General features: G+C 53.0%; 3 protein-coding genes across 3 annotated transcripts in view; 2 read left to right on the forward strand and 1 right to left on the reverse strand.

The window, feature by feature from the left end:
- The window catches only part of LOC131215354 (methylcytosine dioxygenase TET), a 141,583-nt gene extending 136,165 nt beyond the window's left edge, over positions 1-5,418 (forward strand). Inside the window, 7 exon segments of the mRNA XM_058209741.1 lie at positions 10-2,045; positions 2,112-2,316; positions 2,421-2,584; positions 2,623-2,931; positions 3,011-3,242; positions 3,337-5,299; positions 5,380-5,418. Coding sequence (XP_058065724.1) covers positions 10-2,045; positions 2,112-2,316; positions 2,421-2,584; positions 2,623-2,931; positions 3,011-3,242; positions 3,337-5,299; positions 5,380-5,418 — 4,948 coding nt within the window.
- A 37-nt stretch (positions 5,419-5,455) lies between these two features.
- Positions 5,456-5,970, forward strand: LOC131215355 (sex-determining region Y protein-like). The gene is made up of 2 exons (XM_058209742.1): positions 5,456-5,469; positions 5,526-5,970. Exons 1-2 carry the CDS (start codon positions 5,456-5,458, stop codon positions 5,968-5,970), a joined length of 459 nt encoding a protein of 152 aa, XP_058065725.1.
- Positions 5,971-12,782: 6,812 nt separating this feature from the next.
- The window catches only part of LOC131216495 (uncharacterized), a 31,307-nt gene continuing 30,371 nt past the window's right edge, over positions 12,783-13,718 (reverse strand). The window contains exons 3-5 of the mRNA XM_058211005.1: positions 13,448-13,686; positions 13,253-13,387; positions 12,783-13,177 (exon numbers count right to left, since the gene is read on the reverse strand). Coding sequence (XP_058066988.1) covers positions 13,000-13,177; positions 13,253-13,387; positions 13,448-13,686 — 552 coding nt within the window. The 3' untranslated portion in view covers positions 12,783-12,999. The remainder of the gene's footprint in view (positions 13,178-13,252; positions 13,388-13,447; positions 13,687-13,718) is intronic.

Consider the following 13,718-nt stretch of genomic DNA (forward strand, 5'->3'; position numbering starts at 1 on the left):
GGCCGGTCATTTTTTATCGTATAGCCACCATCTCCGTGACAGTCTAACGCCAACCCACCACCTGGGCCCGGGGTCCCAGGGGTCTTCAGCCGGCACCCAGCAGCAGCAGTCACCGCCGAGTGTGGCGGCCGCTGGTGGCGGCATGATGGCACCCGCGGGAGGCGATAGCAACAGCAACAGCAGCAGCAGTGGTACTACCGCCAACGAAGGAGGTGGTACCGCGCTCGGAGATGGTGGCGCATCGGGAGGACTGATCGGCGGGATGGGGAACCTCGTCGATCCGAACTGGAAGCAGCACCCCGGGGGCGGGGGTGGCAGCAACAGCAGTAGTCGTAACGTCAAGTCACCGCTCGACCACCACCACCAGCAGCAGCAGCAACATCACCTGCAGCAACACCATCACCTACATCACGATCTGCTGGTCGGTGGCGGCGGTGATCTACACCAAACCACGAAGCATTCGGTTTTTGAGCAGAAGCAGCAACTAATCGACAAGAATAATGGTGACCCCGGAGGACTGCCCGGGTCACCCGGCAGCCTCGACCTGAAGCCCAAGATGGGCAAGTCGTCGGCGTCGTCATCGCCCTCCTCCGGGGGCTCACCGTCCACCGGCTCGAAAGCGAAGGGCAAGGGCGAGAAGCACGGCAAGCAATCGAAGAGCAGCCAGCAGCAACAGCAACATCATCACCTCGATCCGTCGCTGGACCCGAGCAAGGCTACGGGCTACTCGAGCTTTATGCACCACGACCACCACCTGCAGCAGCAGCAGCAGTACGCGCCGCACCTTAACCAAACATATCCCGGTGGGTCGACGACCCCAAATGGCGGCGGATACTCTCCGGCTGGCTCGATGATGCTGGACAAGCTCGACGATAAGGGGCCGTTGAACCGCTTCCGGCACGACACACTCGCCAGTGGCTTTAACACCACCACCACCAACAGCAGCATCCACCAGGGAACCGCTTTCCATCACCCGTCGGCCGGTGGGCCGCCGTCGGCCAACTACAACCTGATGGCGGTCAAGAAGGAACCGGGCTTGCTACTGGACGGTGCAGGAGCAGACGGCGGCGCTGCGCCATCGTCGGCCCTCGGCGGGAAGTTCGACGGTGCTGGTGGCGGTGGCGGCTACGAGAAGAACTATCAGAACTTTATCCGCTACGGTGGTGACTACGGGTGTACCGATAATGGTGCGTCACAGGCGCAGGCTGGAACGGGGGTTGGTGTGGCCTCGAAAGCGGGAGCCACGGCCGACTACAACAGCTACTACTCGCCGTACGCCGGTGGTTACTCGAGCTACGCCGGCGGTCAGAACTACCCGAACTACCACAACCATCAGGCGACGACCGGTGCTGGGTTCGGGGCAGCTGGTGGTGGTGGCAGCGCCGGTGACGTAAACCCGCTGCTCCTGCCTGCGATGGCCACCCCGAGCACCCCGGTAGCGCATCAGACCAACTTCGAGCAGCAGATTCCGGCCCACACGTACCCGATCCCGAAGAACAGCAGCCTCACGACGGCAGCGACCAGCGAAGGGGGGGTCCCGATCAAGCTCGAAACGGACGACTCGGGAGCGTACCTGGGACTGGGGGCTGGCACCGGAACCTCCCTCGAGCCACCCGGAACGAACGCCCCGGCGGCGGAAGGTGCCACCGAGGGCAGCGGTGGGTCCACCGGCACCGGCATTCCTACGACCGGTAGCACCGCTACCACCAACACCACGACTACCACCACCACGGCGAAGTCCAAGTCGAAGAAGGGTGACAAGAAGGACAAGACTAAGGACAGCCACGGCCACGGGCCGGATGGTGCCGAGGGTAAAGCCGAAGGTGGCAGCAGCACCAGCACCACCACGTCCAAGAGTGGCGGTGGAAGTAAGAGCAAGAAGGAATCGAAGAGTAGCGTCAAGAAGGAACCACTCGATCCGGCCCAGAAGGCGGATGAAGACAAGCTGGAGAAATCGCACAAACCGGAAGCGCCCGATTGCGATTGCTTCAGCGGAGGCACCGACAAGGCACCGTCCGAACCGGGCAGCTACTACACCCACCTCGGTAAGCCCATCTCTCGATCAGTGAAGGATACGGGATCACTAATAAATCTCTCTCACTCTGTTGTAGGTTGCGCGGCCACGCTCGAGGAGCTACGCCGGGAGACGGAGAGCCGGGTGGGGCTGACGGGCAAGCAGCTGCGGATCGAGAAGGTGGTGTACACGGGCAAGGAGGGCAAATCGAGCCAGGGCTGCCCGATCGCCAAGTGGGTCATCCGGCGGGTCGACCAGGAGGAGAAGCTCCTGTTCGTCGTGAAGCGCCGGCAAGGGCACCGGTGAGTCCTATGTGGTCGGATCGTGTGCTATACCATTATGTGCCTGTCCCCCGCTGTGCGGAAACACAACCCACTAACACCGCTTCCGCCAATCTCTCGCACAGGTGCCGGGCGGCGTACATTGTGATCTGCATCGTCGTGTGGGACGGCATCCCGGCGCACGAGGCGGACAGCGTCTACCGGATGCTGTCGGTGAAGCTGAACAAGTTCGGCCTCCCGACCGTGCGGCGCTGTGCCACGAATGAGAACCGAACCTGCGCCTGCCAAGGTAAAACACACCGCACAGGAGCAGCAGACCCGGAGGAGGAACCGGATAACCGTTCTTCTTTCCCGTAGGGCTCGATCCGGAGCAGTGCGGCGTGTCGTACAGCTTCGGGTGCAGCTGGTCGATGTACTACAACGGGTGCAAGTACGCCCGCTCGAAGACGGTCCGCAAGTTCCGGCTGTCGGTGAAGAACGAGGAGGCGGAGATCGAGGAGCGGATGAACGTGCTGGCCACGATGCTGAGCCCGCTGTACGTGACCGTCGCCCCGCAAGCCTTCCAGAACCAGGTGCAGTACGAGCGGGAGGCGCCCGACTGCCGGCTCGGCCTTAAACCGGGCAAACCCTTCTCCGGTAAGACTGAGGACCTGCTACTCCCGCGGGCGGGGTGTGTGCCACCAATAAACACCCTCTCTGCCTTCTCTCTTTGTAGGGGTCACGTGCTGTTTGGACTTTTGTGCCCACACGCACCGCGATCTGCACAACATGCAGGACGGGTGCACGGTGCAGGTGACGCTCCTGAAGCCCCTCCCGCCCGGCGTGAAGCCGGACGACGAGCAGCTCCACATCCTGCCACTCTACACGATGGACACGACGGACGAGTTCGACAGCGAGGAGGGCCAGAAGAAGAAGCACGACACGGGCGCGGTGCAGGTGCTGGAGAAGTGAGTGTAAAGCATTGGTTCAACGGGTGGGGGTCGGTTCGGGACACCGGGACACCGTGCACGCTCACTAACTGACCACCATCCTTTTTTGTAGATTCCAAACGGAGGTGCGTGTCCGCTCGACTCCGCTGCAACCGTGCCGGCGGCACGGGAAGAAGCGCGGCAACGGCAAGGACGAGAAGCTCGGCAAGGACGGTTCGGACGGTGGAGGGACGGCTCCGGAAACGCCACCACCACCGCCACCTCCGACGAAGAAGGAGAGCAAATCGAAGAGCAAAAAGTCGTCCTCCTCCTCGTCGTCGTCCGGGTCTTCCGGCTCCACGGCGGCGGCGGCCGCCGCGAACGGTGATGTAGCGTCCCCCGGCGGGGGGGCCGGTGGTAGTCAGAGCGGCGGCGGCGGAGGGTCATCTTCTGGTGCCGGCTCACCGAGAGCCCTGACGCCCGGTAGCCAAAAGAGCGCCGGCGGCGGCAAGACGATCGGCGTTGGTCCCGGATCCGGCAACGGTGGTTCGTTGGGTGCAGCCACGGGAGTGCTGGGGGTGGCGGACAAGGCGTCCCCGATGCACGGCGGTGGCACGGTGCCAACGCTCCTCGCCGGCGGTGGACTGCCGCAGGCCGTTGCCGCCGGGAACAACACGAGTGCCTTTACGGCACCGAACAACGCGATCAATTCGCCGAACGCCGCCACTAACAGTACGCTGATCGATATGGCGTCGATGATTGACAACTTTACTGACGCGCAGCTACAGTCGAATCAGATCTCGAGCACGGTCCTTGACTCACCGTACAGCTACGACTATAACACCGGACAGTACATCGACAACCGGCAGTACTACAACAACTGGCCAACGGACTACTACGGGAACCCGCGGGGCGGTGACCCGGGCAAGCTGGGGTTGGGGCGCAATGAGGAGATTCCGGATACGACCACGAGGCCGGGCAGCAACAGCAGTAACTCGGCGTTCAGCCCCAGCATCCCGGATCCGACGAAAACGCCGACACCGATCCACATGGACGATTACGGGACCGCGACCACCAAACTGCAGGGTGCGCAGGCGCAACAGCAGCAACAGCAGCAGCAGCAGCAACAACACCAATCGCAGCAGCAACATCCGGCGCAGCAACAGCAGCAGCAGACGCAAAACACGTACCACACGCTGCAGCAGCCGGAGCAGGGCTTCGTGAAGCCGAAACCGCCGGATTATAATCCCGCGACCGGCTACGGGTACCACCATCCGAACACGGCGATGAGCTACGGTTACCACCACCACCATCATCCGCCGTATCACCATCACCACCATCACCATACGCCGTACGATCCGTATCAGAACTACAACTACGGGTATCCGCCGCAGACGTACCACCATCACGCCGCTGCCGCCGCGAGCTACCACAACATGTACCCGGCTTCTGCCCAGACGCAGCTCGCGGGCACGGGCCCGGCACCACCACCTCCACCGACGGCCGTCATCCCGGCGCCACCGCCACCGTCCAACTGGAACCTGTACCCGGCGCACATCGGATCGACACCGGCGCAGCTCCACGTAGCGGCCGCCACCGGAGCCGGTGTCCACCATGGTGGCGGCAAGCAGTCGGCGGTGGTGACGGACCTTGGCCAGACCATCCTAGCACCGCCGGTGGTTGTCGCTCCGCCGCCGGTACCCAACGTACCGTCCGTACCGAAGGAAACGCTCGGCGAGGTGACGGAAACGAACGAAAACGTGGACTGCTTCGAGGACCCGCAGATGGGCGGGGTGGCGATTGCGCTGCCACACGGGAGCGTCATCATCGAGTGTGCGAAGCTGGAGATGCACTCGACGACGGCGGTCAAGAAGCCGAACCGGCTGAACCCGACGCGCATGACGCTCATCTTCTACCAGCACCGGAACCTGAACCGGCCGAAGCACGGCATCGCCGAGTGGGCCGAGAAGATGCGGCTCAAGAAGCTGGGCATCCCGACGAACGATCCGATCGACGACAAGGACATGCTGCTGGAGGACGACATCAAGGCGGAACCGCTCGACGAGCTGCACCACCTGCGGCACCACATGGGTGATGTAAGTGACGCGGTGGCCGGTGGGCCCCACACACTGATGCGCTGAAACTGGAACTAAAACTTCTCTTCTTCCGTTTACAGGAACATGACATGATGGACGTGGAATATCCGGGTGTCTAGTGGTGAGAGAAGGATCTGCCATCGAGGCGGACGCTGGATGAGCAGATCGGAGTGCCAGAGCAGCAACCAAAGGACGGCACCAAACCACTTTCGTCACCACCGCCCAGCAACCAGTCGCTGCCATCGTCCGACGCAGTAGCAACCACTGCACTTGGCAGCGCGGTCGACCCGCTCGCAGCAGGAGGCGGCGGCAGTAGAAGTCAGTCGCAGCAACCGTTGTCACTGTCGCACCATCACCACCACCAGTCACTGTCCCATCAGCTGCACCACTACCCGTTCGGTCAGCAACCACCGGGCAGCTATCTACCGGCGGCGGCGCACTACCACCAGCAGCACCAACACCATATGCACCACCAGTCGGCCGTGTCCTTGTCGAGTTCACTGTTGTCGCAGCGATATCACCATCCGCACCACCATCACCACCACGGCCGAACGCAAACGACCGTCCTTTCGCAGTGGCTCCAGCAGCAGCAACAGCAGCAGCAGCAGCAGCAGGCGGCCTCGGAAAGGAACGATCCGAACGGCCAGTACTATTACTATTATTACTACTGAGGTGAGGTACTTGGCGGTTGAAGCGGACAGCAGCAGCGGCAGCGGCAGTAGCAGTTAGAGAAGGTTCGATTAAATACTCAACACTTGGTAATTACGCGCGCATCGAAGCAGCCTCTGGAGAAGCTGAGAAAGCCTGCCTTGAGAGTCCACCAGTCTTGCCACGACTGTAGCGTGTCCAGTGCTGTGCTTCTTCACACTGGACTGGAGATTATTTTTCTTGATTTTTTGCTGCTTTAACAAAACCAGACCAACCGCTTCGTGAACCGAAACAGCGAAAACACTCGCAAATAGCACGGGAAGAAAGACACTGTGTATGTATAGTAGCGCGGGCCCGCGGACTGTGTAAAGATTGATTTCATCCCTCATTTGCCGCGGCGCGCACCGAGGGGCGGTTGCATTTTAATTTATACTACTTTCGCGAAGCCACCCTCCGGATTCGATTCGATTTCGCGCGCTCATTTTTATATACCATCGTAGCCATGTAGCCATACCCATCTGTATCTTTAACCCACTGTGTCCGCGAGTAGCCCTAGCCCCCTCGTTCCCGAAACCGGAACACAATGGTGGGCTTTAACGTTTAAGAATCATTTAGCGTGTAGTGCGCGCGAGAGGAGGAGCGGCCGTGGTGTAGAAAAGACTTAGTTACGTAAAACTATCATTTAGTGCGCGTGTGTGTCTACGTCGAAACAACGTTCTAGTAATGCTTCGTTTTCGTAAAACTAATCTTTTAAATCCCAGTAGCCAGCGGCCGGGTTCGTTTTTTCCTTCACATTTGTTAAGTCACACTCGGATACGAACACCCCTTTTGGTTCCCTTTTTATGATCGCACATCACATTGTGCGCGGGGAGAAGTTAAGTAGGTTAAGTATTTATTTCGTTAGAGCGAATGTGGAATCTATTCATTAAACCTACTGTCTCAGTGCAAAAAGGAGTGAACCGCGACTGCTGTCAACCATCCACAATCAATCCACAGCCTACCTTCCTTTTTGGCTGCGTTCAAAAAGATTTTGTTCTTAAATTATTTCTCTCTTGCTAGAGTTACGCCGTGTCCTAGATCTTTTAAGCAAACTGCGCAATGAACAAACCCTGCAAGCCCCGGATGTGGTTCCAGCACCCCACACCACCATGTCAGCGCAAAAGCAGGAGAGATAAAAGTTTGGTGGCCATATTGTTTAAGTATGTAATTATGTTGTCTCTAAGTCGCGCCCGGCGGCGGCGGCGGTTGTGCGCTTTTGCGTTACACCGCCGCCGGTTTCGCATTTCTCCTTCAACACTGTCCCAGCAGCGGCCATTTTGCGTGCAGCAAGTGGTGATACACTCTTTCCTCTTTCTCTTTCATATTTGTTTCGATTGTCACTGGCGTATCAGTGCGCAATCAGATAGTGCTTAGTAGACCAACAAAACGACAGCGGCGCGCAGTCTGAGCGGTGCCAGCTTCTCCGGGCTAGGGGGAAGAGGAACTTTACGGTAAGAGCCGAAGCGCGTCAAAATAATCGAACTAAATGAAGTAAAAACCACAGTAAACAAACAATACAAAGAGAAGCAAAAGACAAAACAAACACGACACGCGGCCGATACGATGAGTTTTTAAGCATAGGAAACTGTTTGCCATAAAAGATGAGAATTATAAGGGGAAAAAACACAAAAGAGGGAAGCGCAAAAGTGACGACAACTGACGGCGGGAGCATGTAATGTAAATGAGGAAATGAGCGCAGCAGCACCCCACATTAGAACTATCTTCCCACCAGCAACTGGACCGAAGGGTAGTAAAAACGTTGTTCCCGCGAATGATACACGCATATCGAGGAAAGCAGACACGAGGCGCACAGATTGCGAAATACTCACGCAGGGGAAACCCCGAGAGAGAGAGAGAGGGTTGGTGTGTCGTAGAACCGTCGTCCCGCTGAGTCGCAGGATGATATTGTTCTGTTCCCGGAGTGCGCACCGATCGTCAGAGGGCGCCCAGCAGGAGGCGCGCGCGTGCTTCTTGTTCATTTTAAGCTAATCAACTAAAGACATTAGGCAAGTGCATCCAATTCCAAATTTACTATGAATCAAGTAAAACCCACAACACACACACAATTATGAATAAACCTAAGTTTTTTTTATCTCAAGATTTTTTTTATTTTCATTAATCATAATCATTCCTTTCGCTCCGACGCTCCGCGTGATGCGCGATGAGGTAAGCTGCGTGCTCCACATTTGCGATGTGTTTCAATCTTGCCATCTTGCCACACAAAACACACACTTGATTATATTCTGTTCTCTCTGAACCCTATACCAACCAAACGTTAGTTAGAGAGGGTGTCACCGTCAGTTGTGGGATGGACAGGAAAGAACAGTACGCGCGAGGCTGCTTGGAAGATGCCATAACGCAAACGGAGCTGGTGACGCTGGCGTAAGAACTTAGAGCAGTAGAGGATCATATGATTATACACAAGACTACGGTTTTCTCTCGGATCGGATCGCGGAGACACGAGAGACAGCCGCGGAAACGTATCTCGTCCACGCATTAGGGAAATCTGGCAGGACCGGCTGTAAAACGACCACTTCCTGATACGTACCGTACCGTATTGTTAGCGAGCCTTTTCGCAAGCTTCAAACCGTAGTGCACCGGCTTTCTTGTCCTTTTCTTTCTGTATCCCCAGCATGCACCGCAGGTCCGTTGGTCATTGCATTTCCATTGCACTTCTTCTGTAGCGGAGGGGGAAATGAGCAGGAGAAAGCAAACTAAACATGGAGCAGGCCAGAGAGAGAAGGGTCACATATGATGGGCGAGAAAGTATTCACAATTTCTTAGTAACCTACAAGCAATCAAGTGTAAAGTTGAGTGAAGCTAATATTGGAATTAAAGTAAAATCAAAAACGGAGACCGGAACCGAGTCTCGATAACAGTTGGGACACCGAGAAATGGGGGAGCAGAGCAACTGTATGCAAAACAATCGCAAACACACAAACGCAAACGTGAAATTGTTTCAAATTGATCTCATATCGTAGCCGAAGGAGCAAGTGTAATAGTAGTGCGTGGAGTGCATGGGAACGCAGCGCGCGGAACAGTCCGCTTTGAAGAATGCAACTATTTTCCATTTTGTAGAAACTTTTGCGCGCTGCTCTGTTAGTTGTGTTAGGATTGCCCGTTGCATCAGCAAACCCTAACGCTGCCGAGAAGCGTGCATGAAGGAGCGTGCGAAATTGTATAAAAAAATGGAACCTTAAACCGAACGGAGTGTAGAAACGTGAGAAATAGGAAGAAAACAAAGCAAAAAAGTAACAGAACAAAAACTAAATCTCGAAATGTTGAAAACGGAAAACAAAATACAAACACACTTACACGCATAAACACATAAACCACGAGAAAAGCCTTTGGATGAAACAAAATTGTAAATTTTCGCCATTTTCATAGTCTTTCGGTTAGAGGGAGAGAGGTTTGGAGGTTTGGGCGCAAGACGCGGTATCGAGTGTATCAATAAAAGACGAACGACTAAAAACATGAGTAGGGATATCAAAATTTAGCCAACAAAAGCAGCAGCAGCCTCGGAGAAAAGTCTAGCGAGACACGATGCAGAGAGACCGGTGGACAGAAAAAGTCATGGAAGCTACGTAATTTTCAGATAAAATCTAAAAACTAATCATAAATGCCACACGCTTTTCAAACTGTTTGTAGAAAGAGAACGAAGCGAAGCATTCGCGCGAAAATCAGCAAACAACCCACACACCCAAAACGATATCAAGTAACTAGACAGACAACTGCTGAGATGCAAAAACATACAAAATCAAACCAACGCTACGGCGGTGTAGAAGCCATAAAATATGAATTATTGGTACGAAACCATGAGACATTGATCGGAAAGCAGCCAATCGAATGGAGTCTGTCGTTCTCGAACTCTGCAAATCAATGGAAACACGGCTTAGTAGTCGTAGCAGATAGAACAAGAGAGCGCGCGAGAGAGAGAGAGAGAGAGAAAGTAAAGGTAATATTTAAAAAATTAAGCTAAAGCGTGCGCACGTGTCAAAAAAAAAACAGATGAACAAAGTAGAACCAGAAGCAAACGATCGGGCAGGACGCATTGAAAGAACTACAGAAAACGTACTCACAGATCGATCAGCCGAGCCCGGGGGGAAGGAAAGCAAGGAAAAGAAAATAAGTATTTATTACCATTATATTATACTATTACAATTTAATGTAAGGGCGAGCACGATGAGAGTGGAAAAGAGAGAGAAACTGGATCGCACGGCACGGCACGATAGGTGGAAGCATAAAAGAAAACTATACATTATACCGATATAGCGGAGCGGAAAAGCGCGATCGTTTTCCCACTTTTCCTCTCGATTGTCAGCCAACCAAAAACAAAAAAAAAACAAAACAAACGCAACCCACGTAACACTCTCTCCTTCCTTGCTAATCCTTTGTACTATGATAAGACGCGGCAAACGATCAGTAGAGAGTGTGTATCACAATGATAATGCGCGGCGCACCAGATGATGATCAAACACTTCCATTCAAACCGTCTTTGTTGCACACCCGGTTGTGTGTGATCTGATTGAAAGCCGCTTTGACGAGTTGCCGAAACTCAACCGACTCAAGCCATGTCTGGGCCATCCATCTCTGGGGACTTCTCTGACGATTTTTTTTCACACGATCTGGCTGCACAATGAACATTTTTGCGCAAACTTCATCAACGTACGAGAAATCACAATGACGCGTACAGACAGAACAGAAAACGTGAGGCACACTCTTTAAGAAGGCGCCATCAGACAAGGGGCCGGGGCGGAAAGGGTAGAGTGAGGAGCGCCACCCGGCACCATCTTACACACGTACAGACGCGAATCGCGAGCAGATCAGCGGAAGACACGTGGCGCATTATTGATTATGATTATTATTGAAAATTATTATATATTCTTATTATATTTAGTGATGACAACAAGAAAACGGAAAAATAAAACAAAATGAAAGCAACAAAACACACAACTACCACACTCACACAACAATGCAGTTTGCCTTTCTGTGACGGGTTTCGGTTCGGTTCGGTTTTGGGAGAAAATGGGGAATGGTCCGACAGGCTCTGAGAAGATTGAATAGAACGTTGCCAGCGCTGAGCTTGATCTCTTCTACGACTACGACTGGTGTATCAGGAATCCGTGTGGACAAATGCAAGGTCATATCTTTCAGCTGGGAGCGGAGGATTACAAATCAGGGGCCCACGGGGAGTCACCGACGTCGATAAACTGTAATTTTCCGAAAGGACAGACTTTTGCCCCGCGGTTTCAGGATCCTTCGGGTCTGATTCATAAATTCACCAGAATGCAGCAACACCAGAACACATGCAACATTAACAACTAGTTGGTCCCGCCCTAACTGAATCTGCTAGGGTGATCAGATGAGATCTAATGAAATTCATTTATTGAAAAAAGGGATTTGTTAATTAATTAATTGCCCGAATATTTTCGAATCGGCAGCTGCGTCGACAAGGTGCGTTTGCGACAAAATTCTCTCGAAAAAGTACCAGTTCCAACGGCATTTGCAATAGGGCACCAGGTTGTACCGCGGAGGTAGCCCAAATTCCCCCGATTAGAAAGAGATCTGGCTGTCCCCTTTGCTCCCCCAATCGAGATTAGTGGTCTGATGCCGATAACCGATCTTCACTGAGATTGCCACGCCTCTATTTCCATGGCGTGATCAGGGGAACTTGGGCTACCTCCGCGGTACAACCTGGTGCCCTATTGAAAATGCAGCTGGAACTGGTACTTTTTCGAGAGGTTTTTGAATGCGGAAGCACTTTGTCGTTTTGTGACACCGGACAGTGAATACAGAGGACAGCGCGATCCTGGCTTGATCGGTTGAATTTAATTTTTATCGGCATTGAAACTTTACGATAGCCGAACCGTTTGTCAACAACATCCGAAAAATCAGAGAATTGTTTCAATTTTCCTCAAAGGAGTTTTCCTATTATGATCTCTCAATACTGTTTGATTCGGCAGCTGCTGCTAGTCGCCAGTGGTTCGTTGGTCAACGTCCAGTCGATTCTACTATACAAACCTTTTTCCTTTTAGACCATATTCAATGATTATGATTTTATGGTTGATTTATGTCTTTTTTATTAGTCCATACAGCTTGGGCACGCTAAAGTCACGAAGCGCTTATATGTTTGGCGTAGGAAATGTTCGTATAAATATAAACACGTTAAGCACAATAATTATGTATATTTTGACATACTCTTTTGCCACCCACTTGTAGACGGAAAAATGCGCGGGATATGTTTATCATATATTTCCGTATAAAAGTTGATTCTCTATCACTATCATGTAACGACGTTCTGGATTCGTCCTAATGACCCCATTGCCAAATGCAGTTTGATTCAGAAGGACATACACACAACGTCGAAACTCGTACGTACCCGTCCCGGCTACAAATCGAAACGATTGGTATATTACAAGCACCTACCCTTCGCATTAGCGACCAATTTGAGCTTCGCCGTTGTTATAGCTTTTGGATAGGACAATCGCTTCGTATAACGCTACCCCTCGCACGACAAACAATATTTTAAGAAACACCACGCTCGTAATTATGCTGAGTAGACGATAAGCAATGTGAACAAAGTTATGAAAATTGGATTTCGTATCGTATACAGTATAAAAAATGTCAACCGAAGAATGCCCGCTTCTTCTGTGGACAACGTTTTAACTGCATTTTCAAGATGGCGGCTACAGTGCCGTCGTGATTTAAGTAAAAAGGAAGTGATAAATAAACGTAGCGGAAGGGAGTGCTTTTTAGTGTGATACAGGAGCACGTGCAATCATGGAGCGTAAAAGCATACAAATAATGTTTCAAGAGGTAAATTATAATATTAAAAAAAAAACAAAACAAATCACAATGGTATTAACGTAACGATGCTCGGTGTGCGCGCCTGTGTTCAATGTCGCTGAGGACCGAAGAAGCGAGCCGAACGTAGACTTCTCCTTTCTTCCCAATCTCTTGCATCACAACCTGTATTGCTCTATCGTTAGCCAGTGGTATAGTGCACCCGGTTCCTATCGTTGCTGCTTCTGCTGGATGAGACTTTCCCACTGTGCGATCAACTTATGGGACGAAGGTGCCTCCTCGGGATCGAGATCGCAAAGCTGTGCTAGGGACATGGCTGGCCGCATTCCCCCTCCGCATCCGTTTCCGTTCCGTGGACGACTTTCGAAGAGCGGCGAAGGAGTTTCCCTGTGGAGACGGAGTGGTTGGTAAGTGTTTCGTCGGACGACAATTGCAGTCACCGTGTGCGGAGTGACGGAGTACCTCGGTGAAAAGCTAGAGTTGGTCAAAACGTCGCATAGTTCGCTGATAGATTTGGTAGATCGCAGCTTCCGTGCCATTGGATAAATCGGTTCGTCTGTGTTGTCTTCGTCCGACAATTCCTCACTCGATTCGAAACTGAAAGGGATAGGACAATAAGAGTCACAGTTTCCGGTAGCAGTTAAGTGGGCGACTTACGTGTCGTAGTTCATGTCCAGCAGGTCCGATTGGGACGCGTTTCGGTTCAGCTTACGGATTCGCTTCAATTCGCACTCGCGGTTCTTGAGATCGCGCAACTCGCGCTGGATCTTCTCCTCGACCGGCACGTACCCACGGCGGATGGGTTTTCCGTTGGAGTCTCTCTCGATGGTCGGTGGCGTGGAGATTGCCGACGGAAGGATCATCAGATGCGAACGATTCAGATCGACCACCGAAGGCTGTGCGGAATGAAATGGAAAGTAACGGAACG

The sequence above is a fragment of the Anopheles bellator genome, chromosome 1 (genome assembly GCF_943735745.2).
Source record: "Anopheles bellator chromosome 1, idAnoBellAS_SP24_06.2, whole genome shotgun sequence".
Classification (NCBI taxonomy): domain Eukaryota; kingdom Metazoa; phylum Arthropoda; class Insecta; order Diptera; family Culicidae; genus Anopheles; species Anopheles bellator.